General features: G+C 39.5%; 1 protein-coding gene across 3 annotated transcripts in view; it reads right to left on the bottom strand.

The window, feature by feature from the left end:
• Positions 1-27,204, bottom strand: part of Ankrd55 (ankyrin repeat domain 55) — a 97,462-nt gene extending 70,258 nt beyond the window's left edge. Inside the window, exons 1-3 of one of the 3 annotated variants that reach the window (XM_040272462.2) lie at positions 27,052-27,204; positions 26,679-26,837; positions 4,359-4,481 (exon numbers count right to left, since the gene is read on the bottom strand). In XM_040272462.2, the coding sequence (XP_040128396.2) occupies positions 4,359-4,481; positions 26,679-26,754 (199 nt within the window). In that variant the 5' untranslated portion in view covers positions 26,755-26,837; positions 27,052-27,204. The remainder of the gene's footprint in view (positions 1-4,358; positions 4,482-26,678; positions 26,838-27,051) is intronic. The other 2 variants (XM_040272461.2, XM_021722515.3) reach the window with 2 other exon arrangements.
• Positions 27,205-27,756: the final 552 nt, after the last annotated feature.

Raw genomic sequence — 27,756 nt, 5'->3', positions numbered from 1 at the left:
AGCAGAAAAGTGAGCCCAGGAACATTCCAACCTACAAAGGAACTCAGTGTGTGACTAAAAGACAATACAAATCAGAAAGAAAAAAGTTATTTAATAAATGGTGCTGACCACCTGGTGATACAGAGGGATAAGTTAAAATAAAATCCAGACTTCATACCATATACTAACATAGTCCAGATGGATTAGAGACTAAATATGAAAAGCAAAATATAACAAATTTCTAAAAGAAAATATAGAATCTTATCTTTCTAACCTCAAGATTGGCAAGGCTTTACTGAAGAAGACGTAAAAATCATAAACTGCAAGGAAAATACTTTTTTAGACGTTGATGGACCTTTATTTTATTCATTTATTTATATGTGGTGCTGAGAATGAAACCCAGTGCCTCACACAGGCTAAGCAAGTGCTCCACCACTGAGCCACAGCTTCAGCCCAGGAAATTTTATTAAATTCTATTATATTCAAATTTAAAATTTCTACATAAGAAAATTCTGGTACCTTCTATATAAGGTGCCATTAACAAAATGAAAAGGCCACATATTGGGAGAAGATATTTTAATTTATAAAACCAAGAAAAGATTGTTTGCTAAAGTTAATAAAGAACAAGTCAACAATTCAACAACCTAAGAGAAGAAAAAGTCAGACACATACACATATATATATACAAGCAATTCACAAAAGAGAAAACACAAACCAACGAACATATAAAAATTACCTCACAAATACATGAGGGTTGCATTTTTCTTTTCAATGTATGTGTCTTTCATTTCATTTCATTAACTTTTTGGACTGCCTTTTGATGCTTGTATTGCACTAGGCTGGACTTGAGAGGTGAAAGTGGACATTCATGCCTGAGGTGAAAATTTATGCCTTGTTCCTGATTTGGGGATCAAAGCATTTGACTTTTACCACAAAGTAAAATATTAGCTCTGGGATTTTTGTAGATTTTTTTTTTTAAATAAGAGACAAGATCTTGCTATATTTCTCACCCTAACTTTGAAACCATTATCCTCCTACCTCAGCCTCCTGAGTAGCTGGTTCATGGTCTCATTCAACCACACCTGGCTTTGTAGATAATCTTTATCATATTGAGAAAGTTCTCACCTCTTCCTATTTTTCTGAGATTTTAAATTATGAATGTTACTAAGTTTTGTCAAAAGCTTCTTCTGTATCAATGGAAGTGAATACATGCTTTTTCTTCTTTATTTGGTTAACTTGGTTGATTACGATGACATTTAAATACTGAGCCAGCGACTTGGAAAGCAGTATGGAGATTCCTGGGAAAGCTGGGAATGGAACCACCATTTGACCCAGCTATTGCCCTTCTCGGACTATTCCCTGAAGACCTTAAAAGAGCGTACTACAGGGATACTGCCACATCGATGTTCATAGCAGCACAATTCACAATAGCTAGACTGTGGAACCAACCCAGATGCCCTTCAATAGATGAATGGATAAAAAAAAAAAAATGTGGCATTTATACACAATGGAGCATTACACAGCACTAAAAAATGACAAAATCATGGCATTTGCAGGGAAATGAATGGCATTAGAGCAGATTATGCTAAGTGAAGCTAGCCAATCCCTAAAAAACAAATGCCAAATGTCTTCTTTGATATAATGAGAGCAACTAAGAACAGAGCAGGGAGGAAGAGCAAGAGGAAAAGGTTAACATTAAACAGAGACATGAGGTGGGAGGGAAAAGAAGAGAAAAGGGAAATTGCATGGAAATGGAAGGAGACCCTCATTGTTACACAAAATTACATATAAGAGGATGTGAGGGGAAAGGGAAAAAAATCAAGGGAGAGAAATGAATTACAGTAGATGGGGTAGAGAGAGAAGATGGGAGGGGAGGGGAGGGGGGATAGTAGAGGATAGGAAAGATAGCAGAATACAACAGACACGAGTATGGCAATATGTAAAAATGTGGATGTGTAACTGATGTGATTCTGCAATCTGTATACAGGGTAAAAATGGGAGTTCATAACCCACTTGAATCAAATGTATGAAATATGATATGTCAAGAGCTTTGTAATGTTTTGAACAACCAATAAAAAAGAATAAATAAATAAATAAATAAACATTGAGCCAGACTTATAGCTCTAGGAACTCTGCCCTCTTCCCATCATTGTGTATAATTCTTCTCATATATTACTGAATTTGGTTTACCCTGATTTTATTAAGGAGTTTTGAATTCACATTCATGAGAACTATTGGTCTGTAGAATTTTTTAAATACAGTCTTTGTCTGGTTTTGATTTAAAGGTAATATTAGCTCATAAATATAACTGACAAATTGTATTGTTCCCTTATTCTGTTTTCTGGAAGCCATTCTGTAGAATTCATGCAGAGTGTTCTTTAGAAGTTTGTAGATATCTCCAGTAAGACCATCTTGGCCTAAAGATATACTTTTTGGGGAAATTAAAAATTGTAAATTCAATTTCCTAAAGAGTTTACAAAGAAATATTCAAATCACCAATTTTCTACTGGTTGCATTATTGTGAAAATTTTGTTAGCACATATTAATTGTACATAGTAATGAGGCTCAGTGTGATATTTCCAAACATGCATAGAACATGCACTAATCAAATCCAATCTTCATTTTTCTACCCAGTTTGTTATTTTTGGAGGAATTGATCCATTTAACTAAATTGCCAAGTTTATGTGTGTAGTTGTTTGTTGTATTTCCTTCTTCCATTTAGATGTCTGGCAGGGTTTCAAGTGATCTCCTGATTTTGCATTCCTGAAGGTAGTAATTTGTGTCTTCTTCCACTTTTTGTTTGGCAGTATTGCTAGAAGTTTGTCAACTTTATCTTTCAAAGAATCAGTCCTTTATTTTACTGATTTTCTCTGTTTCTCTGTTTTCAGTTTCAGCTTTTCTCTTTGTTATTTTTTCCTTCTGCTTGTTTTGGGTTTAAACCATTTTGCTCTTCTTTTTCTAAGCTCTTGTGGTGGTGAGAGCTTAGATTAATTAATGATTGAGGTTTCCTCTCTTTTCTAACATATGTATCTGTTTTAGTGTATAAAGTTCCCTCTTAACATTGTTTGATTCATTGGCATTTATTGATTGTTCATTTGATTTGAGATCTTTCTGTTTCTTCGTAGGACAAATAATTTACATATATTGGTCTATTGGATATTATGTGATTCTCGATTCACTCTATTTTAGCAGGCTTCCTTAGACACTGCTCAAAGAAAGGAAGAAAAGGGGGTGACATCTCATTATGGCAAAGTGGGATTATAAACCCAGATTTCCTGCTTGGCTTCCATTGAAATCTGAAGAGGACTCTTGATTATCGCTGGGTGCTGTTTGAGGTCCTAACTTTCAGCAAGGCCCCCCTCTGACATCATACTGCAGGTAAGGGAAGGGGGATCTGAATGCCAGGTGGGAGTGGAGGTGCAGGCTCCCCACTAGGTCATTGCTAGAGGGAGTTGCCTGGGGTCACAGTGGGTGTGTGTGTGGGGGGGGGGTGGTGATGGCTGGAATAGAACCATCATTGTCTGAAAAGTTTTCTGTCTTCCTAAGCTGTTTCTTTCCTGGTGGTTTGGCTAGAAAATGCAAATTTTTGTTGGGACATTTTTGTCTGTGTCTGTTGACATTTCTGGGTTGCCAGTTTCTTCAACTCCAACTCTGGAATGTACCAGGCAAAAGGAAACCCAGAGTACTTACCACCGTGTCATTCCTTGGGCTCCAAGGTCTTAGCCAGTCTGTCATTTTTCTCTCCATCTTCCAGAGTTTTTCTTATGTTGATTTTATACAATTTTATAACGTCCAAGGTCTTTAGTTGTACTTACCAGAAAGGATAGAGGGAAAAGCACATCCACTCCCTCTTCCCAGAAGCCCAAGTCCTTGCTCTCTAAGAGTTACACTTTTCCAACATCCATTGCCACGAAAGGTAACCTACTCTCTCCATGACCCTGTTAGAACTGCCTGGCCTCCCTGCTTTGCTCACTCATATGAAGATAAAGGAAATAAACGAGCGGACTCGGGGCTGGGGATGTGGCTCAAGCGGTAGTGCGCTCGCCTGCATGCGTGCGGCCCAGGTTCTAATCCTCAGCACCACATACAAACAAAGATGTTGTGCCTGCCGATAGCTAAAAGAAAATAAATAAAAAAATTAAAAAAAAAATGAGCTGACTTTATTCTAACTGATGATGTAAAAGAATTTGAAGCTTCCTAACACCTTTTTTTTTTAAAAGAAATATTGCAGTATTTGCACATAGCCACAGGTAATAAATACATCCTGCAGTCCCAAAGTGTACTGTCACAAGTAATTTTAAAAATCATAATCATCTCAAAACATCATCTCACAAGGATGAAACATAACCGCCTAGATTCAAAGTGTGTAAAGATCTCACCTTCGCTGTCACAGCACTCTAGGATGGAGGGGTCTTCCCGGATCACCGCGGTCAGAGCATTGACATCTCCGTTAGACGCTGCCTGATAGACCATGGTCAGGTCAACTTCTTCAGATGAGTCACCTTTATGAATCAAACCGACACCCGTGAGTGTGTGGAGTGAGTTTGTTCAAAGAATAACCACCTAAGTCGTCACCCACACGAGTGATTCATTAAACCTCTCTAGTGAATCTGGGCAGGCAGCTGAGTCATCCTGATCACTGCACCTTCACCACTTCTGGAGGAGGGTGGGCTAGTGGAACACCACTGTGTGTTGGAAAGGAAACCGAGGGATCAGACGTTCTTTGAGATTTTGTGGTTCTTTCCAGGCATTCGGGTTTCTCAAAATCGGTGAAGACCAGAGGGGGAAGGGGGCCCTCATGTTGGCTCTGTGTTTCATTTTTGATCTGAAGCATGTTACTTGGCTACTCAGTGACTCAGTTTACCCAGCTTTGAGAGAGGCATTGTGCGTCTCATCCTCTGTCTTTTAGGTGCGCTCAGAATGCTTCCCTGTCTGGCTCTGCAGCCCGAGGACTGACTATCCCCAGACCTCTCACACTCTGGCTTGTCCAGGGGAGGCACTGGGGGGAGACGGGCGGGGATGGAAGAAGAGACAGAGAGGTAGGGCAATTCTCCCCCCTGCCCAGTCCAGTGCCTCTCGCAGTAGCAGTGTCCCTCCTGCCAGGAGTTCTTCCTCTGCAGAGCCAGCTCTCTCTGGGCTCCATGACAACCATCCCTTCTCATTCTCCTTCAGCTGTGACCTAGGTAACGGCTTCCTGCTGGTATTCACCTGTTCACTTTTGGCGCATTTCCTTGGGACCCTGTTTCATCTCTGAGTGTTGTACCTTCATGAAAGGCCCTTCCTGTCATCCCTGGAGTTTCATGAGATGGTTTGTTCCAGAAGAAATAGGGTGGTATGCATCTCCTTTGAGTTGAGTCACCACCTGTATTATACTGTTGTGCATGATTGAACCAATGACTACAAAGGTGACAATAGAATCATGGGTCACCTGACCCCAGGGAGCACAGGAAGGTCTGGGAAGCAAGCTTTTCTATTAAGGAGACCCCTAGTGAGAAGCTATGCTGAGCTCCCCTATGCACTCTCTCCCAGGCATGTTCTTCCCCTCAAGCATAGCCATTGTCTGAAGAAAACATTGGAGTGAAATTAAAGGTGTTTTTTTTTTTTAAGTTGTATTTTTCTCCTAATGTGGACATTATACCAGAGATGCTTTTCAGTTTGAATTGATCTTTAGTTGGCAGGGTTTCTAACCTTTGGTTTGGGTTTCTGTCCCAGTATTTCTAAGAATTCACTAATGATTTTTAACCAGTTAACCTGTACCAGGAGCAACTTGTTACTGAAAATGATTCACTGTTTTGTAAAGTATGGTGGTAGTGCTCTAATTTTTCCATGGTATTTTTTTTTCCAAAAGTGGACTCACCTGTACGTTTGTGTGGGGGCTGGAAGTGGGAGGTGAGGGGTGTTCAGGCTGAGGGCCACTTTTGTGATAAGTGTGAGAATTCTGGAGCCAATTTGGATACAAGTTCTGCTTGTACTGACTACCTGTGTGAATGTGGTCCAGTTACCCTCTCTGGGTCTTAGTTTTCTTATCTTTAAAATGGAGATGATGATGATGATGATGACTCCGTATCACATCAGGGTGTAGTGAGGAAGATAATGAGTTAATATTTAATCCTATGTGCTTTTAGAATAGGATCCAGCTTTTAATAAACACTGTATGCACTTTGCTACTACTAGTGCTACTTTTTTTTTGAGGGGTGAGGGCTCTTTTTTAGACAGGATGAAAAATCTGGGTCATGTAGAGAAAAATATTTCTTGTTGATGATGCTAATAATGAATCTATATGTTGCCTAGAACATTAACTCATTATTAAAGACTTTCCCAGGAGTCTAGACCTTTTATTAACATGGCTCCCAATATCTTTGGGTACAAGAAATAGGGCCCAGACTTAAGGATAAAGATGGGCCTGGTGTCTGGTTATATGTGCACATCCAAAGATGCTAGCAACATCGTCTCAGAAGGAAGATCGTCATGGTGGGCCAAGGAGCTGCTGAAGGTGACATTAGAACTGTGGGTCTTCAGAGTCTATACGTAATGTGCTTATGTAAAATATGCTAATGTACTTACCACCTGCATATGACTGATTGCAATAACACATGCAAAGGCAAATTCATCACACTGTGGAGCTGCCTTGCAGAATCAGGATGCACAAAATATCTTGCCAGAGTAGTTAGATAGATCATATTTAATAGGGATAAGCAGAGGGTAGCATATGTCAGTCCACACAAAACAGTGAAGGGTGGTTGAACCTGTGGGTTTTGTTGCTCAAGCTTCCCTCACCCTGCTGTTAACCTGAACCTGATTGTTCTCTGGGGACCAGCTCTGTTCCACATTCAGCCCATGGGCTAATTCAGTTGGATTGACTGGATTCAGGGGATGAAACATGGGACCTGAATCAAAGCCACTCAATATTTGCATTATCTTGGGCAGAGACTGATACAGGGATGTAACCCAGTTAGAGTCCACCAGAAGCAAACATATTTGTCTTATTTTTGGGAACAACACTCTAACTTTGTTCCACCAACTTGGTGACATTTTATGGATGGAAAGCCTGCCTAAGAAGAACGAAAACTAAAACAAGGAGATGAATAGACAGGGCTCAAGAGAAGAAAAGAGTCGAGACCTGGTGACATAATTTAAACTTCTGAATCAAGCTGCATCCCACGTCGGCATCATCTCTAGAACATTTACATGTGCCAATCAATTATTATTATTTTTTTTGCTGAAGTCAATTTGTATGATCTTGTGTGTATGTTTTGGTTTTCTTTTTAGTCACTGAGAGAGTTCCAACCAATAAGAGGTTTTAGTGGTGGCACATTAGAAAGGAACTTATGGTTTTAGTTGGATAGTTAGCTCCATAAGAATTAGTGATGTTTTAATAAACTAGAAGAAACACTGGCTCCATTATTGACAGTCTAGGTATCACATTGAGGAAGGTGATACCAGTCAGTGTCATACTGCAGTTTATAATCGGTAGGGTAAATGGGGCTACAGGTAGCTAGAGAGCATTCAGAGTGAACACAATGAGGTATGAATGAACTTCCTTCATGTGACATGAGAAAGAGTTGAAGGAAATAAATGTGTTTTCTCTGGAGATTATTATTATTCTGTGAGGTCATGATAGTAGCCTTTAGGTATATAAAATATGCATAGCATAAAATGGCAATGCCACGTTAGTTATTTTTAAGCGTTGAGTTCAGTGGCATTATGTACATTCACATTGTTGTGTGACCATCACAACCACCTGACTCCAGAGAGTCTCCAAGACTCTCTACCCATTAAACAATAACTTCTTACTTTTTCCTGCCCGCAGCCCTTGGAAAGCACCATTCCACTTTCTGAGTCTGTGAATTTGACTACTCTAGGTATCTTACATTTGTAGAGTCATCAATATTTGTCTTTTTGTGTTAGCTGATTTTGCTTAGCATAATGTCAGCAAGGTTCATCCACACTGGAATGTTGTAATATTGATTTTCGTTCCTTTCAAAGCTGAACATTCCACTGTATGTATGTACCAGATGGTGTTTATTCACTTATCTGCAGATGAACACTTGGGTTATTTTTGCCTTGTGGCTATTGTGAATTTGCTGCCATATACACAGGTGTTCAAGTCCCTTTGAGACATTGCTTTTAATTCATTGGGGTATATACTTAGAAAGAGAATTGCTGGATCATATGATGATCCATTTTAATTTCGGGGAGGGGGGGACCACCATACTGTTCTTCATAGCAGCTACACTACTTTATATTCTCACCAATGGTACACACGGGCTCCAATTTCCTCATGTCTTCACCTCTGTATATTTTTTATTATGTGTGTATATGGCTTTTGTTTTTTGATAATAGTCATCTTAATGAGTATGAAGTATACATGATTGTAGAATATGTTTTCATGTGTTATTGGTCATCTCCCCTTAAATTTGGGAGAAATGTCTGCTCAAATCCTTTGCCTACTTTTATATTGGATTATTTGTTTTTTTGTTGTTGAGTTTATAGGAGATTTTTTTTGGGGGGGGGGTACTGGGGATTAAACTCAGGGGCACTCAACCACTGAGCCACATCCATCCTCAGCCCTATTTTGTATTTTTATTTAGAGACAGGGGCTCACTGAATTGCTTAGCACCTCGATTTTGCTGAGGCTGGCTTTGACCTTATTATCCTCCTGCCTCAGCCTCCGGAGCCGCCTGTTTCAAGCATGTGCCATCATGCCCGACTATAGGAGATCTTTATATGTATGGATATTAAAACTTTATCAGATATATGATTTACAAGTATTTTCTTCCATTCTGTGATGTCTTTTCACATTGTTGATGTTATCTTTTGGTGAACAAAAGTTTTACATTTTCATAGAGTTCAGTTTGACTATTTTTTCTTTTGATAACCATGATTTTAGTGCCATATCTAAGAAATAATTGCTAAATCCAGGGTCAACAAAGCTTTCCACCTATTCTTCCTTCTTCTTCTTCTTCTTCTCCTCCTTTTCCTTCTCCTCCTCCTCCTCCTCCTCCTTCTTTTATTTTTTGGTACTGAGGATTAAACCTAGAGGTGCTTTACCATTGGGCCACATCTCCAGACTTTTTTATTTTTATTTTTAGACAGAGTCTTACTAAGTTGCTTAGGGCCTCAGTTGCTGAGGCTGGTGTTGAACTTATCCTCCTGCCTCAGCTTCCTTAATTGCCCCCCTCTACTTTCTTCTAAGAATTCTAGGTCTTATGTTTCAGTCTTCCATCCATTTTTAGTTAATTTTTAAATATGGTATGAGGTAAGAGCCCAAGTACGTTATTTTCCATGTGACTCTCTAGTTGCTCAAGCACTATATGTTGAAAAGACTATTCTTTCCCTACTGAGTGGTCTTGGTGCCTTTGTTGAAAAGCAGTTAACCATAGATGTATGGGATTCTTTCTGAGGTCGCAGTTCTGTACCATTGATCTGTATGCCTGTGCTTATGCCAGTATCACTCGTTTTGATTAGTATAGCTTTGCAGTAAGTTTTGAAAACAAGAAGTGTAAGTACTCCAACTTTTTTTTTTTGTAAAATTGTTTTGGCTATTTGAGGTCTTTTGAGATTTTATATGAATTTTGGGGTGGACTTTTTTTTTACTTCTTTAAATGCATGACGGGCATTGTGAATAGTATTGGATGTACAGATTGCTTTGGGTAGTATTGACATCTTAACAATATTAAGTCTAAAATCATGCTATGTGCATATATAAATATACCACAGGGAATTTCATCTTTATGAATATGTAGAAAGAATCAATTAGAAATAAATAGACGAGTGAAAGAACATCAGTAAAAGAAGGAGGATGGAGGAAGGAGGAGGGGAAGGAAAAGAGGGCCAATGGGAACTTAAATTCCATGCATGTATGATTTTGTTGAGATGAACCCAACTACTATGTGCAACTATAATGCTTTAATAAAAAATACATTAAGTCTTCTCATTCAGGTTCTTTTCATAGGGTTCTTTTCATTCATTGGTAACTTCTTTAATTTCTTTCAGCAATTTTTTTTTTGTAGTTTCCAGTGTATGTCTTTTGCCTCCTTGCTTGCTTATTTCAAAGTATTTTATTCTTTTTGATGCTATTGTAAATAGGATTGTTTTTCAAAGGACTTTTATGCAATCAGCTTTGTGGTTAAGTTGTTCTGTGAAACTTCAGCAGTTAGAAATAGCAGTGGGTGAGTGACAGAAAGGTATTTTAATTGTTACAGCTTTGTAAAAAATGTTCCAGGTCACTGCAAGGGGTAATAAACTTCCTGTCATTGAAAATGGCCGGTCATGGCTAGATGACCACCGAGGAAGCGTGCATAGTAGGAACTCAGAGCGAAGCACAGGGGAGGGAGAAGGAAGACCTGAGAAGCAGAACAGAATGTACTTCAGAGCTACTTTTATCCCTGGATATGATTCTAAACCACAGAGTGATTAGGAAATAGGAAATGAGGGAGCTTCCCTAGAAGTTGTGTAGAAACAGCGGGTAAAAAATGTGGTCAATGCAAATAACCAGGCCTAACCTTGACAATGGTACAAAGAATCTCTGGAGAAATGAGAATGGGTGGTGTAGAAACAGCAGGTTCAAAGAGAAGGTCAATTGATGGTTCTTATGGAATCTAAAAAGTGGGGGCAGGAAAAAAATCTTTTCCACCGAAGGTCACAGAAGCACTTAAGATATCCAAGTGATCTATGTGATTAAACAATGACTGTCTACCCATTTGTCACCTATTCATCATATGGCTATCTTTGTTTCCATGGAGCATGTTTTGGATGGCTCTCGCCTCTTTGGGTGAAAGCTAAACAGACATTGAGGGGCATAAAGAGAGATTTCAGGGCTGGTGGGTTGAAACATTGCAGTCCCAACTACTTGGGAAGCCGAGGTGGGAGGATCACCTGAGCCTATGTATTAGAGTCCAGCCTGGACAACATGTCGAGACCAGAGAGAGAGAGAAAGAGAGAGAGAGAGAGAGAGAGAGAGAGATGGGGTGGGGGAGGGAAAAGGAAGGGGAGAAGAGAGGTGAAGAGAGGGATTCCAGAATGTACACAGAGGAAGAGAGACTGACAGTGGAGAGAATGAGAGAGACATGAAGAAATAAGAAGAAGGTCACATGTGAAAAAATGTAGATTACATTTTGTAAGCAATTATATATGATATATATATATGATGTATAAAAGACTGAAAGAACATGCATCAAAAATTAGACTATCTTGGATATTCTTTTGAACTTTCTATACTTTCTAAATTCTTTATGATAAATTTGCATTTGTTAATATTAATCAAAGTTAACCAAGTTATTTTTTTCCTTAGATATTGAATGAGGAGTGTGGCTTCTTAGCTTTATAGTAATATGCTACTATTTAAAGAAGAGACAGAGCCTAGGATATACATACCTAACAAGTCCTTGATATTTCACAAATTTCTCAAACCAGGAATAAATCTGTTTTTCTAATTCTGACCCTTAAAAGTACCCTAGTAGTTTGTTTTTTTTTAAATTGGTTAAATGTTTTAAATTGTTATAAAATTTTACCAACAGGAGGATAGACGTTCTTGAAATCATCTCTTTCCTTCATTTTTCATGATCAAAAAACTCACTGGTTTCTGTGTATCATAAATTCTACCTGATCCCAAGGGCCTAGTGTTAATGCTGGGTTTTCAGATGTATGACAGCCTGTTAGCATTGCTATGGGTCTTCAGAGTGTCTCAGATTTTACACCAACGTGGGCCCCTTTTTTAGAGCTTCATATAGTGGCTCTGCCCTGAGGTTCTGTTGAATTCCTTGGGAAAGCCCTCAACTGCATCAATTACTAGGCCCATTATTTCCAAGTTATCTAGAGGTCAGCTTGACACTTGTTCTGCTTAAGTTGTGACCCTTTTGTGGAAAGGCCAGGTTGATGTAAGGGCAGGTTGGGTAATGCAATTTCAAGAGTCCAATCCAGATGGTTTGAGAGGCTTTCTTTTGTTTATTCTATTCTGTGGTTCCTTGGGTGACTGAACCTACCCTAGAGTCACCCATGAAGTCTGGATTTATTTGGGGCAACTATAGAGGATGCACGACTTTCTTGGGTTATTCCTTGGAATAGAGCCGAGTGCCTCCAAAGAACGTACAATTTTTCATTCATCCATTTACTCAGCTTCTAGCATAGACTAGTAAAAGTGTGAGAACAAAAGTGGTAGAATCCCTGTCCCTAAGAGCAATATGACATGCCCTAGTGGGAAGAAAAATGTCTAATTTATCATTAAAACACTGGGAACAATATGGCAGGATAGGGAGGAATCACTTAAATAATGGCTTCCTGTGCATTTTCCTAATTTAAATCTCTCTTTTCTCCTGTAGAATTATCCTGGATGCTGTGGGGGCAGTGGAGAAATGGCATTCTCAGGGCCACCCAGAGTAGTCTGTTCATGAGAATGTGAGGCCTTTCCACCTTGAGGGCGGGGGGGGGGGCCGTGCTTTCACTGCACCCTGATGCCTTCGTGTGACAACATTGCCACCCACTGGTGATGGAAAGCCTGTGTGGGGCCTTGACCTGGGCTTTGAGCCAGGATGGTGCCTGTGCTGCTAGGTAGGATTAAGAGGCAGTCTGGAACTCTCTGTCCAGGCAGGAACAAGTTGAAGGTCACTGATACAGTTGGCCACCACTGAATCACAATTAGCCTTCTGTGACTCTTATCACAGCACGTGACATGCAGCACACACACATACGGGGCAATAGAAAAATGCTAGGGGGTCTGGGGATGTGGCTCAAGCGGTAGCGCGCTTGCCTGGCATGCGTGCAGCCCGGGTTCGATCCTCAGCACTACATACAAAGATGTTGTGTCCAACGAAAAACTAAAAAATAAATTAAAAAAATTCTCTCTCTCTCTCTCTCTCTCTCTCTCTCTCTCTCTCTCTCTCTCTTAAAAGAAAAGAAAAGAACAATGCTAGGGACACAGACTCTGGGATTTGACTGCCAGGGGTAGAATCCTGGCACTGCCACTTACCCACTAGCTGTGAGATCTCAGTTAAATTGCTTAACCTTTCTATGCCTGTTCTTCTCTTGTCAAATGGGATAAGAATAATGCCTGCCTCACAGAGCCGTCCAGACGGCTAAGAGTTCATTCACACCAAGTGTTGAGAGCAATGCCTGGCACTGAGTATGTGTTCCAAGTGTGTTAATTAACATGCTTATCCACATTTCTACTTTGATATAGATAGGCACCTGTCTCTTCTTTGTCACTAAAGAGATGCTCTCAGCAGGCTGTCGTGACTTGGTGAACTGAAGCAGTTTGCTATTTCACATTTTCTTCTCCATTCCCTCAGTGTGCATTCTCTTATAAATTGTCAGTCATGGGGGAAGAAGAGAAAAAGTTTTTTTTGTTTCAACATTTTAAAGGAAAATAACTCCAAACTTCCTGCAGTTACCAACTGAGAGAAGAAAGAGGCAAAACAAATTTGGTGACGTGGCGTGGGAAAGAAGGGATTTCATCCTGAGTGGAGGAGAGTCTTGCAACATTATTATCTCAGGAGTAATATCTGGCCAACACAGGCCTTTCTCTGTAACCAGATTTATCATGTGATACTGTTTCTTTGAATCTCTGCATCCCTGTGTTCCTGGGGGTGCTCTTCTGACCTGTGGATGTTTTACCATTTTTAGTCTATCTCCTGCACAGATAGGAGCCTTGAAAATGGACTTTTCTGTTTTAGGAAGTTTGTCTGTGTTGTCCTTCAGTAATGATGCCTCAATATTAGTGTCTCTTTGAGAACTTTCTGGATTTTCTGACTTCTGGAATGCCTTTGTATAGAATGCACTTTAATAACACCAATTCTTAAAAAGACTGTCTTTAATTTACAGAACATTCCGAGTCGGGTAACTGTATTGGTTGCTCCACTTAGTCTGTATGTTCTACTCAAATGAGTTTTCTCAACCACTAAAATTTTGTGGAAATATTTTTGATGTTGAAGCATTGTGTCAGAATGTTCTTTGGCAATTAGGAGGTATACATCTTAAATTGATTGTGCTAGCCTAGCTGGCTTTTGGATACTGAAAAGTAAACTGAGTGGTGTTATGTCAACCGTCCTTTCTCCAATCTCCTTTTCTAACTTCTGAGTAGACTATATGACTCCACCTACCTCTTCTGCTTTTTAGAAGGGGCAAGAGTTGGAGTCACATATTTGCTATTTTAACTGGAGACTGTGGGGTTGGGGTGGTAGTGACAGGTGGATACAGAAGCAGGGTTCATGTAGTTTGGAGCCAAGCAGACTCAGTGGAACGTGACAGGTACATATTGAAAACCCGGGAAGGAGATTTTAGGATTATTTTCTACAGATCCAAAACTAGTTCTGGTGGGTACAAACTAGAATAAATGAGACTCTGAATAACCAGAGATGTTCAGAAGCAGAAGGATATCTTGTGATCTAGTGTGTTCCTCTCCACTACCCTGGTTAACAGGTTCTGGCCAAATGTATCCTGGGAAAGTTCTCAAAGAGACACTAATATTGAGTAGCAAGTGGACCCCTAAGTTTCCATGCATGATTAATGAGAACATCAATGTACCTAATGAACATGGGTGGAGAGCCAAATGGTGAATCACCTATCATTGCAAGAACAATGACTGTTGGGCTGGGAAAGAATTGGAGAAAGAGGTCTTCCTTGGATGTAGTAAAGGGCATCCTCCTGGGCCGTCCTCTGTGCTGCTTATAAAACTGTCCCTAGTGCCTTGGTCTTCTGGAAATAATTTTACAAAACCAAGTATAAGTTAGGTGGCTGGCTCAACCGCCCAAATTTGAACAAGTCTATATCATTCTATGATTCTTGAGCTTTGCCTTGTCCATGAAGCTCTACTGTAGCTGTGTTCTGTCAGAGGGACTTCTATGGTGTTCTCACTATCTGAATTCTCTTTTCTCCCTCTCATCAGTGAAGCATTTTCAGTTTGGACAGGATTTCTTAATTTTCTTTAAAATTTCACTGATCTCCCAAAGTGTGCTTTCTGTCTACAGTCACAGACTGACAGTAGTTCCTTGAAGACTGTATTGTGGGTTCCTAAAGATGCTTACAAGCAACTGAAATGGAATTTCTTCTCATGACATGGGGATAATTTCTGGGTACCCACCTTGGTTTCATTGTTGCTTGATAAAAGGCATAGAATAAAATCCAACCTGCCCTTCATGCAACCTCACTAGGATTCACACTAGAGTTTACACTCACTGTAGAAAAATGAGTTTGACACATAACCCAGAGATGGGAGCATAGTTGTGGAGAGTTGGCTATACAAATGGAGGGGAAGAGCTACAGTTACCGACAATGATAGAAAGGTTGTACAGTGGGGAAGAGTGAATTCTTTTAATATGTTGAGAAAAATGTCAAATGACTGAGGAAGAAATAATTCTCAGACTGAAACACAGAAGAAGAATGAAAATTTTCTACTTTATTTTCTGTGGTTAGCCTAACTGGTAAAGACAACACACACACACACACACACACACACACACACACACACACACACACAAAGGCACCTATTGGCCAATTCAATCTGAAAACACAAAATTCTAAGTTGTAAATTAACTTCTACTGGATCAAATTCATTTGGGTTAAAAGAACAATATAACATGGCCAAATGGAGTTTATTCCAGAACTAAAGATACTTTGATTTTAGGGTATCCATTAATAAAATATATCATACCAGAGGGACAAAGCACAATGAGATGAGCAAAGACCATAATAGCATTTTATACTATTTGGTATCTGTTCCTAAAAAGCTGTTTTTAGCAATAGATTATATTCTTTAATATGATTAAGTATATTTATTTCAAACTAATTGCAAACATCATACCTAATAGTGAAACAATGTAGAATGAAAGGTATATGACACATTTGAAGTGATATTATAAGATAAGCAAAGAAGAAGTGGGATATGATAATCATGAAGCAAGATCAAAGCAATCATAACTTAGTAATCGCAAATTTTTATAGGTGACTTATGTTTCAGTCACTTTCCTAACAATTTCTCTTAGGCCATTTATTTGTCTGAACAACTTTATGAAGTTGGTAAATGAGGAAATTGAAGCAAAGAAGGATTTAATTACTTTTTGGGGGGAAGTTTCACTGTTATTAAGTGGTAGAGTGGGGCTAGAAACCAGTTCATCTGACCTGCAGCCAGGATTCTCACCCACTATGTAGCACTTCCCCTCCTCATTTGAACAATTTACAGTAGTTCACCCTTATCCAGTTTCAGCTCCCCACAGTACACAGCAGTCTGAAAATATCAAATAAAAAATTCCAGAAATAAATAATTTCTTTTAGTTTTAAATTATGCCCCATTTCCAGTAGCATTACAAATTTTTTTGTAGTTCCATTCTGTCCCACATGGGTAATGGATCATCTCTCGGACCAGTGTCTCCAAGCTCTCTCTATATGCTACCTACTCATTTGTCACTCAGAAGCCAGTTTGCTTATGAGGTTGACTGTCACTGTATTTCAGTGCTTGTTTTCAAATAATGTTTTTTTTTACTTAATAATGTAAATTTTATATTATTAAGTGTTATTTTACCCAATAGTGGCCCCAAAGGGCAAGAGTACTGGTGCTGCCACTTCAGATATGCCAAAGAGGAGCCATCAAGTGCTACATTTAAGTGAAAAGGCGAAAGTATACTAAGATATTTGAGAGAGACAGAGGGAGAAAGAGATAGTGTGTGCATGTGAGAAGGATAGACCACATTTATGTAACTTTAATTAAAGGATATTGCCATAATTGTTCCATGTTATTATCATTTACCATTGGTAATCTCTTGCTGAGTCTACTCCTTCAAATTAAACTTTACTCTAGATATCTATGTATAGGAAGAAACAGTACAGGTAGGGTTTGGTATTGTCTGTGGTTTCAGCATCCCCTTGGGGTCTTAGAATGAAGATTAAGGATAAGGAGATTCATGGAATTTACCCATCAGGCAGCACAAGGGAGTCAACAAAAGAATTAATACAATATGATTAAAACAATTAACAAAGTTGGAATTTAAAAGTAAGTATAAAAGTACACAGTCTACATTAAATAATATTAGGAGAAAAATAACCCATTACAATGAAAATACAAAATACATAGGAATATACCCCTCTAAGATATTCATAATTCAAGTAAAGAAAACTATGTAACTTTATTGCAAGATATATAAGAATAGAATTTATGAAAATATATACTATTTTCCTAGTTAGGAAGGCTAAATAGTATAAGAAAAAATTAATTATTACCATATCCTTTTATGTTTAATGTCTTAACTTCAATCGAATTCCCTACAATTTGGGAAGAAGTTGAGGTCAGGAAGATATTAGCTTTTGTTTGTAGCAATATGTGGACAAGGGTATGTTTCAAAGAAGAAAAAAGAATATAGTCAAGTATTTGATTATCAGTACTCAAAAAAAAAAATACTGGTTACATTGGTTTTCTTCCAGATAGAGGAGCTGGGTGGCTAGAAAGAGGGGAGTGGGTGAAGTATTGATTGGACACGTTTTAGATCTTGAAAGTGTGAGATTACATTACCATTTCAAAAGCAAAAAGAAACAGAAAAAGGAGATTCAAAACATAGGTAAGAATATCCAACGTAATTGACAAAAACAATATTGAAGAAGATTTCTTCTAGTAAACAGTACATTATAAAACTGTAATAATTAAAATAAGGGGGTTCAGCCTAAAAACTAGAGAGGTTATGAGAGCAGCATGAAGCTCAGAAAAGTGTGTGGCAGTCACGTGGAAGGTGGAAGCTAGCAGCTGGACTGGCTTTTGAGCCAAGGGCAGAGGGCAGAGTTTGACCTAAAAGGCATCCTAGACTCAGAGTACAGAAGAGTGGAGACTGAGAGGGAAAGTGATGATACCCTGAAGTCAATGAACTTCCCAGCAGAATTAACTTTTTTTTTTTTTTGATAGTGACGGACCCTTATTTATTTACATAGCGGTGCTAAGAATCGAACCCAGTGCCTTATACATGCTAGGCAAGCACGCTGCCACTGAGCCACAACCCCAGAGCAGATTAGTTACCTTCTGATGAGATTTTTCCTTCTCAGGCTAATTTTTCCCCTTCCAAGTAAAAATGGGTGTTTTGCCATGAATTCATTGTGGAGGAGGAGGCAGCTTGAAGGGTGGGCTATTCTCTTGTCCACACGACCTTAAGTGAGTCACTTATAATAATCACTAGCACTTACTCGGTGATTACTCTGGAAAAGGCACAGTTCCAAGGACCTTGTATGCATTACTTCATCAATCCTCAGAGGATTGTTAGAACCCTCTTTATAACCACCCTATATCCTTATAAGTGGGCAATTACTGCGCGCTGGGTGCAGATCCAGGTGCTTTGTATTTATCAATTAATTTAGTCTATTGCAATCCTCTGTAGTGTCATCATCTCAACTTACAAGGGGAGGAAAGCAAAGAGCAGAGATGTTAAACAGCTGGCTCCCACAGTAATGTGACAGTTCCAGGACCATACGGTTCAGGGCACTGTAAATCCCCCTTTGTAAAGAGTGAGGGAGTTGGATTATATTCTCACTACCTTCCAACTTTAAAAGTACTACTATTCTAAGGCAAAGCACCTCCAGGATCCATCCTAAGATTGGTTTCTTCTGTGGCCACCTGAAACCAAATACCTATGCACCCATCTCAACTCTTCTTTTATTCAGTGGTCCCTGCAAGGCAGTCTACTTATAGTCCAAACTCTAGGGTAACATTGTGTAACCAGAAGGATGCAAGTGCCATTTGGGGTGAATTTCAGGTGCCCCTCTCACAGTTTTTTTTCTTTTAAATGAGATTAAAAAATAAATTTAAAAAGCAGACCGTGTCCTGTTCACCTTGGTGAACAAAAGATCAAAGATGCAGTCTGGTAAAGTTGGTGAAACCATGACCAAAGTATAGAATGCCATGGTTGTAAGAATTCTTTTTACTTTTTTCTTTTTTTAAAAACCAACTGCTGTGTTCATGTGACCTTGTTTACTTGGAGAAACATCATCTTGTCTCTGTGCAGAACAGACTAAGTAGGAGAATGATAAAGAGCCCACTCATGGAAGCTTCTGTGCTGGCAAGCCAAGTCCTCACCTTGCAGGTCCCTGTTCTCATCACCTTACATCCACTGGTCATATTCCAGTGTCACCTGAACTGTCCTCCTCAAATGCTGAGGCTATTCTTTGCTCCCAAGGCAGGCTGTGATAGTGAGCCCAGGCCTGTTGGTAGAGCTCCCAGCAGAGGGAAGCCCAGACCAGGGGGGCCACAGCTGGCCCAGCTTGAGCAAATGAGAGAGGGAATTGGGCTCTCAGCTGAGAACTCTAGCAACCTCACCTTTTTTTCCCCTTCTCATTCTAAATGTCAAGAAGAGACCGATGTGGTAGGCTGGTAGAATCCAGAGGTGTAGCTTGGTATGAAGGGGAATATGAGGGGGATTGAGGGTCAGAAGCCCAAGTTAGCATGGCAGCTTTGCCCCTTGTTCTTTGTGGTTTGGGCAAGTCATGTAACATCATATGGACCAAAAATGGAACCTATCTTTGAGGCTATAGTAAGGATTAAATGAGGCAGTAGTAATGAAGAATTCAGCACAGTATATGGGAGCCAGCATATGGGAGCTGCTTAATAAACCAGAGTAGTTGTTCTTCTGAGTTCTGGTTAATACTCTTGGCCTGATCTGTTTCTCTTTGGGAATTACTCCCCAGCCCTAGTAAGAAGCATGAGTTGCCATGGATCCATCTTACTGGTGAGAAGCAGGGAAGAACACAGTCCTTTGTTAGTTGAGGTAATACAAGGCTTTATATACTATATTCATTCTTGTAGTGCTAGACAGTTATATCAACTTCACAATTAGAAAAAAAATATTTAACTCTGCTAGAAACAGTTGACACCTAATACTGCAACATCTCTATCCCCAGATGATGATTATAAAGGATTTAAACAATTCTGTGATAAATTGAGACAGACACAACATCACCTATGCAATATTCTGGCAGGGAATGCAAACTCCAATTTGAATAACAAGGAAGTCTCAGATAAACTCAAAAAGAAGAACTTGATATTTAACAGAAGAGAGAGACGATGATTTTAAAAAATGTTGATAACATAAAACACAAAGAAAGTCTGTAGAAATGTTCCACATTGAAAGAGACTAAAGAGGCATGATAACTAATGTAAAATCTAATCCTAGACTGGATTCCTTACTGGGAAAACATTCTACAGGAAAGGGAGAGGGTACACAGACATAGATAGAGCAAATGTTAAAGCAAATGGAGCAAAATGTTATCATTAAGTGAATCTATGTAGAAGAGATCCAAGTATTCTCTATACTGTTCTTAATCTTACATTTCTGTAAGTTTGAAATCATTTTCAAACAAAAAGTTTTAAAAGAATTAGAACACTAAAGAGTTTGGAAAAGTTCAGCCAGAGCTTCTTTCTATGTCCCTAAAAGGATCTGGGAAGGGTGGAAGGAGAGGCGCACTCAGGTTATTGGAGGCCGAGCCTGTCCCAGCTGCTAACTGAGGAGAGATTCCAGAATGGACTGATCCAGAATGGACTGATCTGCCACAGTCTTTCCCAGGTATTGGTTGATGGGAAAAGAGAAGGTACTCTACTAAGGAAGAGGCAGAGAAAGGAGCGGGAGACCGCCACCTAATCTTCATCTTGAGTGGGCAGAAACGTTGGAAACAAAGATTCTTCTTCGACCCTTCTTTTCTATGCTCCTCTTTCTTAGCTAAAAGAGGGAGAAGGCTGAACATCTACTCAGAGGGAATAGATCATCTGACTATAAATCAGCTAATCTTTCTGAATCTGAACTGTCAATCACAGTTCTGAAAAACCAATCACAAAATTCTCCTCCTTGTGGCTGGGTTTCATTCCAGGCTCCCATTCAGGGTCTCTGAGTCTGAAATCAACTGGAAACAAATCATGCTCCTCTCCTTCCTGCTTCCTATGGTATTCCTATCTAATCTCTGTTCTTTTCCCAAAACTATAAAAATTTGCTTATTCTTCCTTTCAAGGCATCTGGTTTTCATGCTGTGATTTTTAACTTTTGCTTTTTCAGCAAAGTACACATCTTTTTGTTTACCATTCCATTTTTTAAAATGAGAGTCTAGAATTTAAAACCAGCACATCTGTGTGTCTGAGCTTTAAAAATCTAAAACACAAAGGGATACCAGCTTGACTGTGAAAATAAATGTTTCATGAACTCGACTTTTTGTTGATGTCTTTTGTTTTGTTTAAATTAAACTTTATAGTTGGCCGAGGAAGAAACATACTGTGCTGGGAAGAACATGGCCCTTGAAGTCAAACAGGTTTAAGCTGGAATCCTGGCTTTGCAGTTTTTCTGTGGTAATGTTGGGTAGGACAAACTTTATGAACTGCCTCATGGGTAAAAGGTGGTAAAAACCATGGGGCGAATACGAGGATTATCTGATTGAGCTAAGTATAGTCCTCAGGACAGAAGCCTGGCTCTGCTCAACGCTCAATAAACATCTCTAAGCATTAAATTATCCATGAAAGTGCCTGCACAGAGTCTGCACCAATAGATTACCCCTCCCACCTCTTATATGATGGCTTTCCTTCTTACTTAAAGGAGAATGGATTTTACCTAAAATCAAGGTATGAGAATTATGTGCTTTTTTTGTTGTTGTTGTTTTCTAAGAGTTAACTTCTTACTTCACATGGTGGGTCAAATATTGGCTGTAAAGATATGTCCGTGTCCTAATTCCTCAGACCTTTGTCTTACTTTTTATGGCAAAAGAATGAAAATTACATTAGGTGTGAGAGCAAATGCAGTTAACTCAAAGATCTTGAGGAATTTATCCTGGATCATCTGGGGCAGAAGGAATTTGAGACATGCACACGGAGAGACAGACACACAGAATAAGCCACATGAAGATGGGGACAGAGATTGTAGTGATGAGGCCACAGTAGACTGAAGCAAGGAAAGATTCTTTCCTCATGTTCTAGGAGGAGTATGGACCCTATTGATATCTTGATTTCAGAGTTGTAGTCTCCAGAACCATAGGAAAGTAAAATTATGTTGTGTTAAGTATCCCAGCTGGTAGTAATTTGTTATAGCAGCCTGTGACATAAAGCACTGTATCAACCTGGGCTGGGAGACAGACCTTTCCTCTCATTGAAACAACTAGGTGCCCAGAGTCCCCCAGGTGTCTGCAAACACTCCATGATGCCTCATCAAACAAGTTTCCTTATAGAACCAATGCAGGGCCTGGCCTTCCTCATTCAGCCACATGGAGGGCTAGCCTTTGGGACCACCCTTGTTTCTCTGAGGCCTGGGATGCCTTCAGGCACAGCAGAGCTTTTCTTTCTACAAGTAGTGGCAAAGCTTAAAATGGAAAAATCTTCAGTTATATAATATGTTGACTTCAGCAAGAACCTCTGTGTTCTATAGTAAATGATTTTACTACAGGTCCTTTCCTGCATGTGGGCTTTGAGAGGGAAGACAGCCAAGAAGAGCACATGGGAACAGAGAGCTGTTGCTATGGTGAAAGCAGAAAACACAAGACAGGGGGTGGGGAGCATTGAAGACCCAGGCTTCATTCCCTCAAGTTCATAAAGCAGGCCAGAAGCATGGCCCTGACCCCCTGGCCTGTCAGATAACCTGATCTTTGAGCTTTCAGCAACTCTGTGGATGCATAATATCAACCACATTCTACAGAAGACTGAAGCAGAGGAGATCAGTTTGTTCAAGTTCTTGCAAATGGAAGAGGGCTAAGAAAAAACTAGGTAAATGTCAATCTGCCACCAAGACCCTGACATGAAGATGTCTTGATGCTTCTAGCTAAATGGAGATACAGAAAAGTGCAGCAGGCAGGATTCCAATTTACCAAACCCACTTGTTAGGGCCCTGCAGGTTGTTCTGCATCACATTGCTCCAGCATCCTCTGGACAACCATGAACCAAGTCCAGGCCTACTCCCATCCCAGAGCAGTTTTGGGGGTCAGAGATTGCCTATGAATAGGAAGTATCCTGTTGGTCTGTTGTCTGGGTGGAGAATGTCAAAGTCTTGGTCCCCTCTGTTAGTAATAGTGGGGTATGATTATTCTTACTTCAAAGGGTCCACCCAGAACCTCTTGCTTCAGTTCTCCCATCTGAAATGTCAGGGAGTGAAGCAGATGACTGGTCCTCAATCTTTGCTGCATCTCAGAACATCCTGTGGGGCATCTGTCAGGCCATACCTTTCACCAGTTACATTGGAATCTCCATGGTGGGACCTGGTATCCACATTTTCCAAACGTCCCCAGATGATTCCTATGTGCAGCCAGGTTTGAAAACCAGTGGATCCCATGCCTTTCTAAGGTTCTTCCAGATGTCTTCTGTCAACATCTGCATGTGAGCCCAGGGCCACCAAAGTTTCAATTCTTCAGAAATTAAGAATTCATGAAAAATTCTCCACTAAAGCTCTACACTCAACTTTTCCAGAGAAAGTCACTTCACTGTGGTTTGCCTAATGATATAATATTTGAAATCTATTCAGTGGTCTGAACCTATGGAATATGAGTTTTCAAGCTTTTAAGAATGAGAAAGGATTAGCCGAGGTGCCCACCAATGGCTGAATGTTGGAGGCTGCTATGTAGGAGCTGAGCATGTACCCTTAGCCTTGAGTAATGAAGGTGTGGAACTGGCTTCTGCTCAGCGTGAAAGCAGGTGGACTTCAGGTGGACTTCACCATTGCTCGACAGGGGAGTGTAGCTCTGGGAGTGGGCTGCCCTCCTGTTCTCTTGTAACACTATGCTTTTACCTTATTTGGATGGAATGTTCTATTGAACATCTCTCCCCAATAAAAACCAGGGTTCCAGGCATGCTCGCTGTCTTTTGCCTGCCTCTCTTGTTTTACTCTTGCCCCCCTCGTGAGCGCTTACAGCTGAGGTGGAGGAGCCATCTTGGAACACCCTGAAAAAGGTATTTTCAGTGAATGCGTGGTTTGTCATGCCAGCCCAATTCACCCTAGTGACCCTGGTTCCGTAACCCATGCGGGACATGGGCTAGAGCTCAATATCAAAAACATGTAATAACATGCATAATGGAATTTTACTAAGCTATAAAGAAGAATTGAATTATGTCCTTTGCTGGTCAATGGATGGGCTGGGAAAACACCATGTTATGTGAAATAAGACAGATTCAGAAAGTCAAGAGTCAATTGTCTTCTATTGTATGTAGAAGCTAGAGAGAGGGAGGGTACAGGATTATGAAAAGAGAAAGAAAAAAGAAAAGAAGAGTGGTGGTGGTGGGGAAATTTCAGGAAAATAGAAAGGAATTTTCAATAGAGTAGAGGAAGGGAATTGAGAGGAAGAGAGGAGGGAAGGGCATGGGGAATTATTAGGGAATAAAATCTACCAAATTAGGCTATGCTTATTACAAATATACCACAATGAATAATACATATGTATGTATTACTTATTGTGTAATATTCTTATAATATTCATTTCATGTATATATGTGTTGTATGCATATATTTATATAATATATATATATACACACATATGTATCTGAAATTATAATGCACTAGTTAAAATAACAATAACAACAATAGAAGGGAGATCAGTAGAGCAAGTGGATGGGGAAGGGAAGAGGGGAGGAAAAGGAAAGGTACTCAAAATTCATAACTTGCGATTGGTCAAATTATGTTATGTGCATGTATAAATATGGCAAAAGGGATCCAGTATTATGTATAATTTTCAAAATAAATAAGACAGAGGAAGGATTAATGAAATAATGAAACTATTCAGGTATCATTTTGTTGATTATTACTCTAGAGCTTGCTCTAAATGGTACCCTGGGGTTCTGAAAAAAATAATTAATGTAACCTAGCCACCTAGCACTAACTTAGGGCTGAGGACTGCTAAATGGAAGCAGGAGGTGTACAGTATTTTGCATTTGAGAGACTCCCTGTCCGAGGTGGTAATGTAACAACAGCTCCAGCATGAATTGGAAATACTTACTGCACATCAGACAATGTGACAGGGGCTTCTTATGTATTATTGGAGAACCTCACAGCAATTCTGATACCTAGGAATCATTTCTTTCATTTGATTGTTGAGGAAACTAAGGACCAAAGAGGTTAGGTAACTTGCCAAGATTACACAGCTAAGAAGTAGTAGCTATCTGCCATTCTGACCTATGTCTGTAGGATTTAGAAGCCCCTGCTATTTTCACCCTATCTTTAGAAAGAGAGAAAGGATTAAGAAATAGAAATAGAGATAGCAAGGAAAGGGTTAACTTTCGTGGGAGTCAATCAGGCCTAAGGTGGAGGAATTGCTGTGAACTGCTCATATGAGAAGTTATAAGAAAATAAATATTCCAAATTAATATTTTAGCTGCGTTTTGAGCTCATTGCTGTTAGAAGGTACTGCACTGGAGCACATGAATTCATAATAAAGGGCTAGCTCTTCTGCAGTCAGTCCCAGTTTCCTCAAATTACTTTTCAAAAATAAACCTATTGTGTTACTTTGGATTACATGGCTCAACAACGTCATTTTTTTTAGCCAGTGTGAGTGTTTTGGTTCTAAGGAGATTTTCACTTTTGCTGATTGCCATCAGTGGTACAAAATGTACAAAGGAGAAAGGGTGGTGTTGGCAGAGCCGTAATAATCCCTTTTTCTATGGTGCTTATATCCAAACGCAATGGGAACTAGCACACTTTGAATGTAGACACACACACACACACACACACTATTCAAATGAGTTGGGAATACACTATATGTAGACATACATTTGTTAACCCTGAAATCCAAATATAAATTATTTGAGATACTCACTGAGTTCAAATAATTCACCCCTGAATCTAGCTATAGATTGAGGGGTAGTAGACAGTATAGCCTGGGCAGCTAATGGGGAAAAGAAGCAATGACTTTTCTTAATGAGGCTTTCACAAACCACCATTTCCTGTTGTGGCAAAAACAGTGAAATCACCAAAGGAATTTAGGACCTTGAAGAATACTCAGGGATTGTAGAAAGGGATTTAGATATCAGATACTTAAAAAAGATTCTAAACTATATTTATTAAATTTAAAGAAGGGAAATTTCCTACACATACATAGAACAGATATATAATTACACATAACATATATAAATGCATACTATGTATACAAAATGGACTTCTATAGACCATATGGCTACATACATGCTTATCATAAGGGGGAGTTAATTTCATAGCAACCTTTTCATGTAGAAAATTATCTCCAATCTGGAAATTATGAGTAAGGAAGTTACACTCTGTCATTGCAAGTAATGACATAGTGACAAGTCAGGGTGTAATCTCAGAGGCGATATTGTATCAACCCAAAGTATGTGTGGGTGACCTCTGTTCCTGAAGGGAATCAAAAGGTGCTTATGAAGCTATAGCAATAAGACATGAGGTTAACAGATAGGAAAGAGAGATGTGATGTATTCTCCTTATATTACTTTCTCTAACATATTTTTTTAAGGATTTTTTAAAAAAAAACAGAATGAAGATGACACTATCTGAAACAGTATGCTTGAAACCCAATTTTTAAAATTTGTGGTAGGAATACTTCAATAAGACAGACCATAAGCTTCTTTTTTTCTTCTAAATGCTTCAAATTAGAAGTGATCATTCAGAGCAGGTTTGTTTTCTTGGTGAAATGCTCTACACACACACACACACACACACACACACACACACACACACACACACACACACCTCCCTCCTTGCAACCACAAACTAAAGATGCTAAGAACCAAAGAATGTATTAAAGCAGTATTTTACCTTTTTGCTGATCGAACACAGAAGAGGTGCTGAAATCCATGGTAGCCTGTCTCATCATCAGAGTGGCAAAAAACATCCAGGTCTCTAGAGAGTAGAAAACACCATCTCGCACATTGCAGTCAACACAACAGTGAGATGTGGTATCGCTGGCCAAGACCCCTATTGGAGAATTGAGGATACATCAGAGCTGCAGGTTGTTATCAAGGCAAAATGATGAAAATAGGTTAATATTCCTCCTGCCAGGAAAAGAGTTACTCTTACAGCCTCATTCACTGGCTATACTTGTGTGTAAGTATTATGCACCCTCTTCCCCAAACAGATCAATAAAACAGCCCAAATTTTTAAAAAAACAGTATCTGCGGAGGCCACCTGCCTTGGATCCAGGCCAGGAAACCGCAGCAGGTCACAGAGCTTCAGCAGCTGGAATGTAGCTTTAAACCATCAGAAATCTCAATGGGTGAGTGAGGATTCACAGGGCCAGACAGAGCATGTGCAAAGCTTCCGATGCAGACTGCATTCGGCAGTGTTCCTGGTGGAGTGAGAACTGCATTTGGGTCATGTGAGCAGAGAGTGCCATCTCAATGGAATAGGACGTAAATATTGTAGCAGACGTCTGCTGGCCATGTGCTGTGCGGAATAATTACCCATTTTAGCACCTGACTTCAGGCTCCCTTCAGCACTGGTCTCTGATTGACAGGGACGTTGGGATTTAGAAGAAGCATTGGAAATGTTATGTTTCTAGGCTCAAGAATTTTTGATGACAAAAATTAAAACAATCTGCAGTCACAAGGGTGTATATTGCAGCATTGCGTGGTAAAACCTGAAAAATCACTCAAATGTATATCACTTGAGGAGCAGCTGAGTAAATGGCAGTACATTTATACTTTAGATTGAAAGTGGAAGGTAAGTAAATCTACATACATTCAGCTTGTGATGTCACTAATCTATTGTTAAATGAAGCAAACAAATTACATATTTTATTTGGTTGTGTTTTTATAAAACCAGTGACCACTCATTGCATTATAAGTGTTTATATACATTTAGAGAAACACTGAGAAAGACACATACTAAACTGTTG

The sequence above is a fragment of the Ictidomys tridecemlineatus genome, chromosome 1, assembly GCF_052094955.1.
Source record: "Ictidomys tridecemlineatus isolate mIctTri1 chromosome 1, mIctTri1.hap1, whole genome shotgun sequence".
Taxonomy (NCBI): Eukaryota; Metazoa; Chordata; class Mammalia; order Rodentia; family Sciuridae; genus Ictidomys; species Ictidomys tridecemlineatus.
Note: the sequence above shows the minus strand (reverse complement) of the source record. Positions and strands in the feature narration are given on the sequence as shown.